General features: G+C 45.6%; 1 protein-coding gene across 1 annotated transcript in view; it reads right to left on the bottom strand.

Moving 5' to 3' along the window:
• LOC108796770 (protein farnesyltransferase subunit beta-like) overlaps window positions 1-15,602 on the bottom strand; it is a 76,134-nt gene that overhangs the window by 22,659 nt on the left and 37,873 nt on the right. The window contains exon 6 of the mRNA XM_018568293.1: window positions 5,750-5,833. Within this exon, the coding sequence (XP_018423795.1) occupies window positions 5,750-5,833 (84 nt within the window). The remainder of the gene's footprint in view (window positions 1-5,749; window positions 5,834-15,602) is intronic.

The raw sequence follows: 15,602 nt of genomic DNA, 5'->3' as shown, positions 1-15,602 counted from the left end.
TGGAACCTGTGCTGGACTCCTCTGTGGGTCGCTCGGCTCTATCATATGCTAAACTAAACCTACTCAAGAGGTGCCTTTCGGACCTTGATCTGGTAGACGTTTGGCGGGTTCTCCACCCACTGACTAGGGACTACACTCATTACTCAACCCCGCAAACGGGAAAGATCTCAATGTATTCAGGAAACCTTCTAATCCCTTAGGGACCTTGAAACACGCCATAAAGGGTCACCTGACCAAGAGGTTCTTCTACAGATTTCCCAGACTAGACAGAAGCTACTGGGGTTTTTGGATCTCTGTACCCGCAGATATCAGGACAAATTGGCTTATCGGGCCTATGAGTTCGGGGATAAGTGCGGCAGGGCCCTGGCCCGGACCCTACATCCTAGATCCACGCACGCCTTTATGTCCCATATTAAGACCTCATCGGATACACTGGTCTACTCCCCGTCAGAGATTCAACTGGCTTTTTTTACGGAGTTCTATGAAGCACTTTATAATATAGAGGGGGCAGACTGGGCCTCCCCATCTCAGGAGGCCCGGTTGTCGTCCTATATTCAGGAAACTGCTCTGCCTGTTTTGGAAGATCTGGTTGCGGAGAGTTTGGAATCCCTTTCACCTCGGACGAATCGAGTCTAGTTCTGGGATTGGTGCCGGCGGGTAGGAGTCCGGGCCCGGACAAATTCTATAAACAATACAAGGACGCCCTGTCCCCATTCCTCCTGAGAGTCTTTAATTCTATAGCCCAAGGATCGGAATTTCCTGCCCAAACCCTGGAAGCTCACATCTCCCTCATTCCCAAACCTGAGAAAGACCATACCCTTTGTACAAACTATCGTCCCATCTCCCTCCTAAATGTGGACCTTAACTTATTCTCTAAACTGATTGCCAACAGGCTTCAGCCTCTCCTCCGCAGTTTGATTGATTCAGACCAGGTAGGGTTTGTTGGGGGGCGGGAGGCTAGGGACAATACCATCAAAACTGTCCTCCTTATGCCACATGCTCAAATGTCCAAGACACTTATGTGCCTCCTGTCGGTTGATGCCGATAAGGCTTTTGATCGCCTGAGTTGGCGCTTTCTCAAGCATTCTCTGTTACAGATTGGGGTTCGACCTCTTATGCTCCGTAACATCATGGCCCTGTACTCTCGCCCGTCGGCACGTGTCCGGGTCAATGGCTCTTTATCCCCGAGATTCCAGATCTCCAACGGCACCAGACCGGGATGTTCGCTCTCCCCTCTCCTTTACGTGCTCACCATGGAGCATTTGGCTGTAGCCGTATGCCAAAACGGGACGATTCCTGGTCTGCAATTGGGGCCCGTCCGCTCTAAGATGGCACTCTTTGCAGACGATCTGCTCCTATACGTCACTAGTCCCCATACATCGATGTCCTCTATCCTACAGAAGTTTGCCTGCTTTGGCGTGTTTAGTCATTTTAAAGTTAACCTCTCCTTCTGGAAATACTGAACGTGTCGCTGACGGCCAGGGACCTACGCGCGCTTCAAACGAACTTCCAGTTTCGTGTATGCCCCACCTCGGTAAAATATCTCGGGGTCCACCTTTCCGGGGATCTTTCCAAGCTGTTCACCTTAAACTACGACCCTATTTTCCAGAAGACCTCCCAAGACCTGACGGGGTACGATTGGAAGAACATCTCATGGTTGGGTAGGATGAACGCATTAAAAATGGATGTTATCCCCAGATTTCGATACCTTTTCCAGGTACTGCAGATTGTCCCCCCTTCATCTTTTTTCAAAAAACTCTTCTCGAACTTCATCTGGGGTTCGTCATGTCCCCGAGTGAACTACAAAACCTTCTCTCCCCAAACGTAAAGGGCGTGCAGGAGCCCCGTACATACGCATATATCATGCGGCATCGCTCTTGCTCCGCATTTCGGATTGGTTCCATAGGGTTACTGATAAACAGTGGGTCCTGATTGAGGGGGTGATCGCAGGCTCAGACCTTACGGCACTCCTCTGGATCCCCCCAGCTTCTCGCACCCTGCCCTCGCCCCTCCCTACCTTGACTCTTCATGCGCTGCGATTATGGGATCGATGGGTTTCCCGCTGCGGAATCTCCTCCTATGTCAGGCCCATGACACACCTCATCAACAACCCCGCCTTTCCCCCGGCTCTACATAGATCCTCTTTTGGGCGGTGGAATAGGGACTCGCATAGACGTCTGGTGGTGGCCATGAGGGAGAGCACATCAGATTCAACGGTCGGAGCTATGTGGTTGGAGGACAGGCAATTCCACTCCTTTGTGGCATCCTTCCCTCAACCAGAGGCTTTCGAAGCGGAACCTACGGACTTTGACTCCCTCCTCCTGCAGGCCTCTCCCCCTTCCCACACCATCTCGATACTCTACTCCCTCCTCTCTGCTTCTGCCTCCCCGGGGATATGTCCCGAAGTGGGAGAGCGAGTTGAATCTCCCCATCAGTGAGGAAGACTGGGAGAGATCCTTTAGTCTCTCACACTCCCTCTCCATTGCTAGTAAGGCTCATAAGAACCTGACAAATTCTAACCAGATGGTATAGATGCCCTGCAGTGCTACACCGCTACTATCCGCAGGTGCCAGACTCCTGTTGGCGTTGCCAAGCCTCCCCAGGCCACATGACTCATATCTGGAGGAGCTGCCCCACCATTCAAAGAGTTCTGACAAAAGGTGTTGGATGTGTATCACAGAGTGACATTTTGACCCCAGGATTACCCTGTTAACTATGATACCAGGCTCTCTGCAATCTCTAAAACGGGAGCTCTTCCGGCACTTTTTGACAGCTGCAAGGGCGGTCATCCCCCGTCACTGGTGTATGCCAGATATCCCTACTCTGGCGGTATGGACTCTGGAGATGGACTGCATTGCGGACTTGGAACGATTGATGACTGATGAGCATGACACTGGTATGAAATTTTCCTGAGGTGTCCTTTCTCCCCCAACCTTACCTTGTCCTCCCCTTCCCTTATGTCCTTCTCCACTATCCGTGCATCCTCATTTATAAGTCTTTTTTGGTTTTTATGTCTCTACTTGGTGCTTGGTTGACTTAACCCCTGGACTGGAAGTTGACTTAACCCCTGAAACGGAAGGTCTCTGACCAACCGATTGTCTTCCAATAATTCCTATGTTCTGAATTACTGTGCAGAATGATTGAAAAGACGACACCATCTTTTCCCTCATACAGTCCATCAGACCTTTAAACATGCTTGATGATTCATCCGCCACTAGCTTCCCTACATAGGGTTGGCACAGTGTTTTTTTGGAAGAGGGATATTTAACCTCTTGCCGTCCGCTACATAGGGTATGCCCCATGCACTGCTACATCTGCGGGTTGCAGAAAAGACCCGACCATTGCACACACCCGTTACCGGGTGTTTCACATATAGGCGATCAGCGGGTCCATAGCCCGCCGATCGCCTATATGTGCTCGTTCACGTCCGATGATGAAGCAGATCTCTGCTTCATCAGCTTCTTTTGGGGTCCACAGGTGACATTAGGGGTCCTAGAGACCCCTAATGTCTCCATAAAGAGGACCTGTCAGTGTGCCTTTGCTATTATATAGGGGGATTGTTATCCCCCTATATAATAGCAATAACAATAAGTGCAAAAAATAAAATATAAATAAAAAAAAAGAAAAGTAACACATAAAAAAATAAAATAAAATAAAAGCCACATATAAAAAAAGGGGAAAAACCCCCCCCAAAATGTTTAACTCCCCCACCCCCACGTTTACGCGCCTATAAACGTAAATACGCGTCCGGTGCCCCAGCGCGCAAAAATTACAATTGCGCTACACATGTTACATATCGCCGCGAACGTCGCAGTGAGAGCAATCATTTTAGGGCCATCAATCACTGATAACACTAAACTGATGAGCGGTAACAGCTTTTAAAGCGTCGCCTATGGCCAATTTTGGGTATTATCGTTTTTTGAGGTTTCGCGCGCGCACGCAATTTTAAGGCTTGACATGTTTAGTGTCTTTTTACCCGACGTGACCCCATCTTTTATATTTTACCAAAAAATTGGGTAATAATAAATGTTTTATCATTTAATATAGGGGAAACTGTTTTTTTTTTTAAATTTCGGTAATTTTTCCTTAAATTAGTAAAAAAATAAAACCCCCAGTGGTGAATAAATACCACCAAAAGAAAGCTCTATCTGTCCCCAAAAAAGGGTATAAAATTCATTTCAGTACAGCGCTGCATGACGGAATAAATGTCAGTCAAAGTACCGCAGCGCTGAATACTGAAAAATGGCCTGGATGGGAAGGGGGTTTAACACCGCGGATGTCAACTGGTTAATGTTGCATGCTGCACATCTCTGGGTTTAGATACGTGTGCTGACCATTCTTCCTTCAGAGGCCCTGGTCTGCAAAACACAAAACCAGAGCCTCTGTTGAGCACATAGATAACCCGAAAAACCATACAATAAATGTGCCGACCAACCCCTCATGTAAAATGCCCCATACATAGAGGGAGAACAAAGATAGGAACGAATATCATTCGCCTACCTTAGAGCTGCTAGCAGATTGATCCACCAGGTCTGTGTGGGGACCACAAGGGTACTGCGTCCTGCTGCTTCCCCCATTTGTACGCACTGGTCCAGCAAACTTGTCTCCCCTTCCACAATAGCGTGGCCTGAGCAGCTTAGTGTCCTCGCAGTCTAGCCGCAGGATCGCCAGACCGGAAGTACATCACCATCGAGACGCACTTCCAGCCACATCACATCCCCCTGGCCGCCATACTGTTTCCGGCTCCACACCGGTACACATCTCCACGAGATCTGATGGTGCCCAGACACGGCACCCGCACTCATTCAATCGAAAAAAAATGGGGTACCGCTCTGCTGGAAGTCATTACCTTGAGGCCAGATCAGGTAAGACAGACACACTGTTGTCCTCCAGTCTTTAAGGAAACAACATTTTTCCGGGAAGCCTCACTGAGACTTATTGTATCAGGGGGATAGTTGCCCCCAACAGAAGACCTCAGGCTGAAAACCATTTAAGCATTTGAAAGGGCAGATCGAGCCTGCCCTGGGAACCTGTATCATGGATTCCTCAGGTCCACTGTCCCTGGCAAACAGAACCCATGACCAGGAGGCCACTGCAACTAGCACGAAGGCCTTAGCAGAAAATAATAAACATTACGATGTCCTGCTTGGCCAAAGGAAACACAAAAAAACTGAGGTATGCAAGTCATGTGCTCTTTTTTTTATTAGGTGTGGGTGAGGTGTTTCCTGTTCCGGTGGAAGGAGCCAATCTCTCTGATGCTGTACTGGAAGATGACTAGAGAAAAAAATAGTTCCATATAATCGAGAAAGAGGTGGTGATGTCCCTGTATCCACATAGACCGAGTAAGACTTTCCTTCAAATTACTGATGTCCAGTTTGAGTTTTCCCAGGTGCTATCTACAGATGGCTAGAAAGTAGTGACTTTCAAGAGGAAGCAATAGAGAGCCTTCAACAACCTTTGTGCACAGTTATTGTTAGATGGGATAAAAGGAGGAATTTCAACATTAAATAATTTTACATTCTGGAGAATGCAGCAGGGCTACTCAAAATCAATGCTGGTATTGAGCTGTAGTCCCCAACATACATAAGCTTATCAGTGATTAGGACCACCAGTGTCTACTCACAGCTGACAGCTCATAACACAGGGGGATGCATATTTAATTTTAATAAGACTACTTTATCCAAACTTGAATAAATATTTTTTAGTTTATTAAAATACCACATAAAAACAAAATGAAATAATATCTGACCTCACATCCACTTCTCCACCCACATGCATGTTAAACGATCCTTCAGGTTGCTTCAGAGACCAGAGGAATTCCAGAAGCTTCTCCCTGTAAATAGTAAAAATCATCACTATTTGCACAGAACATACAAGGAATGGAATTTACAGTAACTTGCGAAGATAATCAAAATAAAGGAATGGTTATATAAATAAGTGTATATGACATGTTTAATTGCTTGAAGGGTAATTTGTAAGGTAAGTGCATTAACACTTTGTGGGCCCCAGTCCCTCCTTCAGCATTAACATAATCCCGCTAGACCAAGATTTATTTTTCAAAATCCTCCCATTTGGGCCCTGCTCCCCCAACCTTCATTTACTCCAATAGAAAGTTCAACACAACTCATGGACCCCCTTTTTTTCAGCTTCTAGTTAATTTGCTTCAAACCATGGGGAAAGTCAGGCAGAATACCCCTGCCATCAATCATCTTGACTCCGGCACTCAACAGAACCGCAATCTCCCCAAACTTTTCCGCTCGCAACCTACAGAATGCCACATGGGAGCTCCGGCACCATCTGCCTCTACTGACGACTCACTAAAAAAGTAAAAGCCCTGAAAATTCCGTCGCCCCTTGACATCAAACCACGTTATGGGCAGCCATCTCTGAACTAAACTCTGATGTCCAGTTGTTGGAGGCCCGCATTTAGGAAGTTGAGGAAGTGGCTTCCCTTCATGCTGCATCAATACGCATCCAGGAGACTTCAGAGACCTACAACACCCACCTTATTGAGATACACCGCCACTTGGAGGACATCTACAAACAGAGGTTGCCTCCCCAAGGTTCGCATCCCCGGGGTCCCGGAGACAGTCAAAACTGAACAGCTAGAGCTCGCTGTGCTGCACATTTTTTATGATCTATTCGACTGATCACTGGACTCCGATAGCACTGGAGTGCTTTCATCAAGCACTGTGACCCAGAGGCAGGTACACAGACCCATCCAGGGATATCACCTGCTGTCTTGTTGATTCCCACCTCAAAGAGAAGATTCTATGTAGAGCTAGAGATGGTCCTCTCATTTTCCACAATCGCGAGAACCAGCTTTACCAGGATGTCTCCCACATCACCCTCCAAAATCAGAGAGGACTGCGATTGCTTCTACAAGTTCTCTGATCCTGAGGCATCCATCTTTAACAGGTGGCGATTCCCCCTTTGGCCTTGCTGCCTTATGTTTCTTCTAACTTTGCCTCTGGACTTGCCTTGCTTCTGTTCTCAACTTTGCATACCATCCCTCAAGCTCCCAGACTGGTATGGAGCTTTCTGGAACACCAAAGATCATCGATTAACCGACAACCTCCACTGGCGCTCAGTGCCCCAGATCATCAAGATGCCGCAAGGAAGAGCTCCTGATGCCCAATGCCTCCTTTGCTGCTTGAGACCCGGCACGTTTGTCACTTGGATGCTGACTCCACAGCGATGCCAGGTGATCACTTAGTGCTTTTTGGTTGCAGATAAGTGCTTGTTACTTTTCTTTCCCTACAAGGCCTTTTTTTTTGTTGAACTCTCTGGAAACCACTGGATCTAACCGTTTTCTGGCTCTGGACATCCCTTAGCCATAGCTTCCCCATTTTCAACCTTCTGCTGATTTCTCCAGCATCATGTTTCCTCTCATCCATTCACCTTATTTTGCCACTGTCCCTGTATCTCCCTACAATCCCAATGGCTCTGCTGGGTTTCATGCTAGACACATTTCCTCATCAGGACCCTGGAAGCTGAAATTACTTCAGTCATTGTACTGTGGATTGTAGTTTTACATGTGTACACTCGAGATCTGGCATTCCAGATGTTTCATTGTGATAGACCATGTTATGTTATATGCTTTTTCGCACATTTACATAATATATAAAGTATATGCGTAATATACTGCGTTTATTATCTCTATACTTTTATGGTTGCGTTGGTTAAGCATGTTCTCATTTTTGCCTCACCCCGGCTTTCCCTATATTTCACAGCCTTGGCAGAGACTTGCGCTACCGCAGTTCTATAGCATTTAACTCTCTAGACTTCCCTTACCACCATTGCTTCCTGGCTGTTAATCTCTGGGAGATGCTGTGATGACAGAATTTCTATTTCTCCTCACTACCTGTTCCTTCACCCCCATCTCCGTCCACCCCCTTGCCTTATTCTAATGCTGTAATGTTATTTTGCTTAAATACTACTGAGATCTATTTGTTCCCGACAGTTTTTCAACCCATGTTGCATGCTGGGGCAAATTTCACAACACCCCAACGTCTATTGCCCTAATGTTAAACGAATTCCCTTCTTTTGCAAAATGTGCTCCAAACTCAGGGACTTTGTAGAGGGAATGATGATTCTCGTAGGAGACTTTAATGTACCATTGAATCGTCCGGTAAATCTTCCCTTCCTTTTCGTAATCTCCCTTAATCTGCATGAAATCTTGCGCGTTTTTCATCCCACAGTCATGGACTTCAGATTCTACTCCCACCCACACTCTGGTTATTTCAAACTTGACTAGTTTTTTCCTGACCCAGAGACATCTACTGAACCTAAGGCAACGATTGAACCTACGACACACTCAAACCATGCCCTGATTACAATGACCATTACCTTTCCCTCCTTACACTCTCCCCCTCAACTCTAAAGACTTAACCCCTCTATTCTCTTAACCCCTCTATTCTCAACACTGAAACATCTGTCTCAAATTTGAAATGTAAGTTACCAGGTTACATTGAGCTTAAAAAGGACATTTGCGGGGGCATTTAAAAAAAAACATGCCAGCAATGTACATGGTGTTGCTGGTGTACATGATGCTGGCATATGCAGATCCTGGATAAAAACACAAGAACTCACTTTTGTTTTAGTTGTCCTGTCAGGCTTCATTTTTTTTTAAATGGCTGCCAGACTTCTGTGTACAATGTAGGGTGTGGAAATACTAATTTTCCCACAATGCTTTGCTTCTGTTGTGCACAAGCATCATTAATATTCATAGTGGTACCACACCCTGGGCAGTGCAGAGTGACCAGGAGATTTTTTTTTACCTGTGACTACAGTTGGAGGATTGTTGTGATTGCTAAAGATATCCGTTATATTTTTGTCTCCAGTAAACGCTCAGAACAACATATAACGGATTTCTTCCTCCAACTGTAGTCACAGGTAAAAATATAAATCTCCTGGTCACTCTGCACTGTCCCCAGACAATATGTATATAATGTGATTTGCACCGCGCTGTGGGACTGATATACAACCCACGATGTTCAACTAAATAATTCTGGTGTTCAACTAATCATTTCGAGTCATTCCAGTGTACTCATTAAAACACAATCAAATGTGCCACAAAAACCGGTGAATGTTACATATACAAAAGCAATCCAAATATAAGATGGAAACTGCAATCTGCATCAGCGCCCCAGACAAAAATCTTCAATTAGGGATGCACTGATACACTGCGCACAGCCCTGGTGACATTGGACCAGACAAAATCTGGAGCAGATTTGCACTGCAGTCAATCAGCATCTCTCTCTCATTTTCAAATCTTACCTGAGCAAACGGAAGAGAGAAGCTGATTGGTTGCCATGAGCAACTGCTCAAGATTCTGTCTGCTGCAGTTTTGATAAATTCCCCCCAGTCCATTTTTTATTTATCTGTTCTAACAGTCATCGGTAAATTACAAGAATGGTGGGGGGGGGGGGGGGGGCACATTGAGGAACCGGGACTTGGGGCAGCAGAGAGCGTAAATCTGACCCAGGAGAGAGAGAGAGATCTGAGAGAGACACAGGACACAAAGAGAAGGTCTACAGACACAAGTGCAGGGGATTCTTCATAACACACACACACAGAGCTATGAGGAGATGTGATGACTCCTCTCTGCTCTCTCCTCAGTGCTGAGTGTCTGCTAGTTCATGAGGGCAGGGGGATGGGGGTCAGCAAAGCAGAGAGGAATCAGCTGATTGCAGTTTACAGATAACAACCCTCAAGGTGGCCATACACCTTACAACCATCGCACGACTTCCGTTGTGCGATGGTTGTAAGGCGATTAAAAGTTCGTACAACCTGCCCATCTTGGACAGGCAGATAGTACTTGTGATCATCAAGTCCTCCACCGCTGAGGGGAGGGCTTACAGACGATTGCAATGGTGAGCGGGCAGTGTGCGCTAGCGCACCTCGGCCCGTACGGCTTTCGCGCTACCAATCGTACGATTTTCGGCGTGTTCGTAAGACAAAAGTCGTGCGACCGTACTGTAAAAGCGGTCGCACGCTGCCCATACACCTGCCGATTATCATACGATCACAGGATCACCCGCGATTATCGTGCGATAATCGTCAGCTGTATGGGCAGCTTCAGAGAGATGGATTGAAGATCCTGTGGAGGGAATTTTGAATTTCAAGGACTCTGTCCCGTGAAAGAGTCTATTAAATAAAGTATGAAAGCTTTAGCCCTTTGACTCCTGACAACGCACACACATATACTGTACATTCCCCCGCACCTCTACATTACCACAAAAAGCACAAATCACTTACAAAAGCGTGGAAATGTCCCTTAATGCTGATTTATACTCTACCCCACTTATGGCTTGGGAGGCTCACAAAAGTGTAATCAGAGGAGAATTTATACAACTTCAAGCCCAACTTCATGCAGCCAGGAAAGAACGTTGCTCAGCCCTTTCCTCTCGTATAGCAGCTCTTGAAAATGCCCATAAATCCTCCCGGGCAGCGAATCATTTAGTAGAACTAATGCAAGCCTGTAAAGAGCTTCTTCACTTACTTCATGAACATACTAGAACCACCTTCATATTTACACAGTACAAGGTTCTACGAGCACGGTAACAAAGCCAGTAAGTTTCCTCGCAAGAGCTCTCAAAACACGACCGGCTCAACTCGAAGGTAGAAACAACCACTTCATTCAATTGAAAAGCTGACACAACCTTAGGAAGAAAGGATGGCCTAGGACAAAGCAATACATTATCCCTCTGCAACACCAGAAAGGGAGACATACAGTACAAAACAAAGCTCCCAATTCAGACATCAGACACTGATCGACCTTGTAAGTGACAAGTGACAAGTCCAGTGACAGACGAATCGAACGAAATTCCAGCACGCTGATGGAAGAGATTACTTCTCTGGCGCCCAGAGACCTCGAATCGACAACTGGCCCAACACGCTGCCCCAACTGTGGAGGCTCACGTCCGTCGTCCACACCTTCCAAAAAAAAGTTCAAGGAAAGACTTCCTGGACAGCAACATAGAAAGCCACCACAGCAGCGAGGCCCTCGTTGTCCCACTCAAGCAAATTTCCTTGTCCAGGGACCGAGGAAACATGTCCCACTTTAAGAAAATGTCACGCTGGAGAATGCAAGTATGATGTATGCAAATGCCACCGCCCCGAAGGAAGCCATCTTCAGGCCCATATTCTGCATTCAAATTTGAATTGAAACCCAACGGAGTAATGACAGCTGACAAAACATGTGACTTCCGAACCTTCTGCAGAGGAAGAAATACCCTGGCAAGCATCATATCCAGGAGCAAAATCGGATACTCCAGCCAGCAAGAAGTAATCCGGTAAAATTTCTTTAAAGTGACATTAAAGGAGAACTATGGGGTCAGTGTTTTTCCCCATAGCTCTCCTTAGGGTAACGGGAGGACACAAACTAGCGTCCTCCCGTTACCCTAAGCTCAGTATACCGCGAGCTACAGCTCGCGGTATACTGAGACGCCGCAGCCGGAGCGGATCCCGACGTAGATGACGGGATCCGCCCAGCTGCGTGAGTGACAGCTGGCTCTGCCTATCTAGAGGCAGAGCCAGCTGTACCCGCCCCCTCCCCCGTCCGTTCCGCCAGTCAGCGCTGGCAGATCGGAGCGGGGAGAGGGGAATCCAGCCCCTCCCCCTGTCACGGCAGAGAGCCGTGACAGGATTGGAAGGTGAGCGAACCTGGTATGTGTTCGCTCACCTCCCGATCTACTGAGCCGACCTGTGACAGTCTCATAGTCACAGGTCGGCTAGAACTATGAGGTGAGTGGAAATCACTCATCTCATAGTTCTCCTTTAAAGTCACATTTCGCCCCCCCCCACACACATGCTTTAAGGACTTACCTTAAATGATGCCTCTTGATCCAATCATCATCTTCTTTCCAATAGAAAAACTGCCTGTTTTTGGTGTTTGGTGCCTAGCATCCTACTCATGCAGGTGGCAGTATAACCCATTGGTGTGATTTTCCGATCTTCACTGCGTCTTTCAATGAATGGAAGAGAAATACGGTCTAATTGGTCTACCTCTTCTTCCAACCTTATCTGACCGTAACCAAGCGGGCTTTGTTCTTGGAAAAAAAAAATCTAGGGACAATACCATAAACATGATATGCCTCATTTATTGGCTTAAACGCCACGGACTTGCGGGTTTCCTCCTGTCAACTGTTACAAAAAAATGTTCAACAGGGTAGCCTGGGATTATACGAAATCCTTGGCACTTAATATCTTGCTTGTGGATGAGATGGTCAATTCCTGCAAGCATTTTCCCTTTTTTTCTCTTTACTACTACCCTTAGAGATTAAGCTTCCACCTGACCTTTCCAACATGTATCCCCTTAATTTCCTGACCTTACTCTCCGAATTGCGAACAGATTTGAAAGACTGGCATGCGTCACTAATCTCCTGGTTCAGAAAAGCTGTGAACTTAAAGATGAGTGCGCCTCCTATACTTCTTCCAGACCATACCTATTGCACTCTCTGGACCTTCTTTTCCTCTATTAAAAATTTCCTTTGGGGAAACAAGGCTAAAGTTTTTATGGCCACTCCCACAGCACCGAAACAAATTGGTAGCCTTGGGTTACCAGACATTCAGAAATATTACCGTTTAGTTCATCTCGCCCGCATCAGAGTGAAATATACAATCACTATAAAAAGATTGGATTCATGTCAAGCAACTTATGTCCGAGACTCCCATGGCCATGGATTCCCCACTGTTGTCCCATCCCACCATCGTATCTATGCTACAGATTTTCACAATCACGTGCAAGCCCTTCTGCATACCTGAAGTCGACACCCAACCTGTCATTTTTTCCACTGCTAAAGGTTCGTTTCGTGACCTCCTAAAGACAAATTCCAGAGATCCTAGACCCATGCCTTTTTGGACATGTCTCCAAATTCATCACTTCTTAAATTCTAGCCAACATAGACACTACTTCTCTCGACCCTTTAAGGGGTTGGGGAATTATGTACTTCTTGGGGACCTATTCCCCACTTGATCTTGGAGATCTATTCTTCTCTCTTTAGCTCTCACCCCGTCCGGGTTTTCATCTTCTCGTGCCTGGGAGGCTGACTTGGGCAAATCTTTATCTACCGAGGAGTGGGAACAAATGAATACACTCTTGCTAGCTCCATCAAAGTTCAAATTCAGGAGACGAACTACAAAACTACGATCACGCTGGTACAGAACGCCAGCTGTTCTCCATTGTTTTCACCTCGACGTCTTTGCAACCTGTTTGAGATACTCTCAAGACATCTGAGATCTCCTCAACATTTGGTGGTCTTGCCCGGTTTTAAAGCTCTTCTGGACAGCTGTACATGATCTTACCACTCTTGTTACGGACACCCCTCTCCTGCTTTTACACCAGCCGTGTTCTTATTCTACCATTTTTATGCTTCTCTTTGCATCACAAAATACTTCTTTGTAAATTAATATACTAAACACCACAAAAACCATAATTCTCAGACACTGGAAATCTCCACGTCCACCATCAAGTAGAGAATAGCTTTTACGGCTTGCTGCAGTAGCCGAGATGGAAGACCTTATTCACTATACAAATGACAACATAACCTGATACCTCAAAACCCTTGATGAGATGGCACCGGTTCACACATACTGCAACTTATGCTGCTCTCCCCTCCTAAACCTGCTCTCCCCTTTCCCTCACTATTCCGCCCTATAACCATCAATGTACATTCCCATCCTCCTCCCCAGCGAGCTGTTGCCACCTTGGGTGCTGCCCAGGCGAGGAACAATGTAATTTTTGTGTCCTTAGTCTTATTTCACTCTCCACTACCTTAGTAACCACTACTTATTTCCCTCTTTCCCCTTGGCCTCTCCTTTGCCTCTCTCTCCTACCTTGTTTCACCCCTGTCCATTTAAAACAGGGGTGGGGAACCTCCAGCCTTACAGCTGTGGCGAAACTACAAATCCCATGAGACATTGCAAGATTCTCACAGCCACAGGCATGACTCCCAGAGACAGATGAGTTATGGGATTTGTAGTTTCACCACAGTTGGAGGGCCGGAAGTTTCCATCCCTGATTTAAAGAAAGTCCCACTACACCTGACTTTTTACATTAGTTTCCAGCGAGAACTGTAGCACGTACTGACTTGGTTTAGTGTCCCTCCTCTTTTTATCACATCGTTACCTTCTTCATACTTGTACTTTAAGGTGTCTTCCCTTCATATGCCTTTTCCCATTTCCCCCGGACGACCTCGGTTGTTTTGTCCATAACACATACTTTATTTGATGTGCGTGCTGCTCCCTTCCTGTTCACTTTAGTGCATCTCATTATACAGCATGTCTTGTTGTTTACATGTACTTTATTTTTCTTTCAATAAAAATACTTGTAACCAAAAAACTAAAATGAACTAAATAGGAGGTAAAGAAAAGCTTTATGTACAAACTGTATAACAAAACTAAGAGAAATTACTTATTCAAGTGAACTAAGGGTTAATACTGTAATGAGTAAAATAGGAAAACCTCTTATTATTCTAAATATATTACATCAACATTTTCCACATCGAGATTTGAAATGACCTCCTTGTAAACACTAATGGGCTTAAATATAAATGTTTTCATCCAGGAGTAAAAAAATTTTTTTTTAGAGTTAAATTTGGAAAATGTGTGAATCGTGGTTGAAAACAATTATAAATAGACCCGTAAATGTGTGAGACACAACCTGTCTTCTGTGAGCTTATGCTAATTCTAAACTAAATATTTATTCTATAGTTGTGTATTTTTTTATATTATCTTTGATTATTTTAGAGTATACAAAGAGGTGAGTAAGAGTAAAAGGAACCTTCTACTTCTGTGTCCAATCCCAAGTTGTTAACAGACATTAAACATCTAAATTAGAATAAAAATGGTTCCAAAGAAATGTAGAAACTTGTGTAAGCAGAGGCGTAACTAGAAACCTCAGGGCCCCGGTGCAAGAAACCATTATTTTAAAACTTTTTTTTCTCTTATACATTTTGTTCTTTTTTTTTATATTTTACTATCTTTTACTTTTTATAATTTTCATTATAATTTTTTACTTATTTTTTCATAAATGTTTATTTATTTGATAATTTATCAATTTTTTTCACTTAGCTTTTGTGTGATAGCAATAAAGTTAACAAGCCCCATGTGTGATAGCCTTTTGGAGGTGACAGGTTCTCCTTATTGAATCTGTCTCCCTCAATACAGGAGTTCTAGCACAGCACTGTGCTAGAACTCCTGTGACAGCTGAGAGGAAGGGCTGCGAGTGCAGCTCTCCCCTCAAGGTCTACTCAACACGGCGTGAAGGGTGGGGGCGGGACCTTTCTGAAGGGGGGCAGGAACTTACCTGCCTCTCCTCTGCTTGGATCACACCTGTCTGCTCTCCCTCTCTCTCCTCCTGGCCACTCTGAAGCTGCAGCGGCCGGGAGGAGAGAGAGGGATCGCTGACAGGTGCGATCAGCGCCGCTGCGGCCAATCGCATTTTTCGCTGTGCATACCAACCCTGGTAGTTCCGCCAGTGCATATATGCAACAAAACCTAAGGGTTTAATAACACTTTAAAGCATTTCATCACTGGCAGAACTACCAGGGTCGCAATTGCGACCGGGACCAGGTGTTCCGTCCAGTTTGGGGTGGGAGG

Source organism: Nanorana parkeri, unplaced genomic scaffold (genome assembly GCF_000935625.1).
Source record: "Nanorana parkeri isolate BGI_ZX_2015 unplaced genomic scaffold, ASM93562v1 scaffold1168, whole genome shotgun sequence".
Lineage (NCBI taxonomy): Eukaryota > Metazoa > Chordata > Amphibia > Anura > Dicroglossidae > Nanorana > Nanorana parkeri.
The sequence above is the reverse complement of the archived record's forward strand: the minus strand, read 5'-3'. Positions and strand labels throughout refer to the sequence as shown.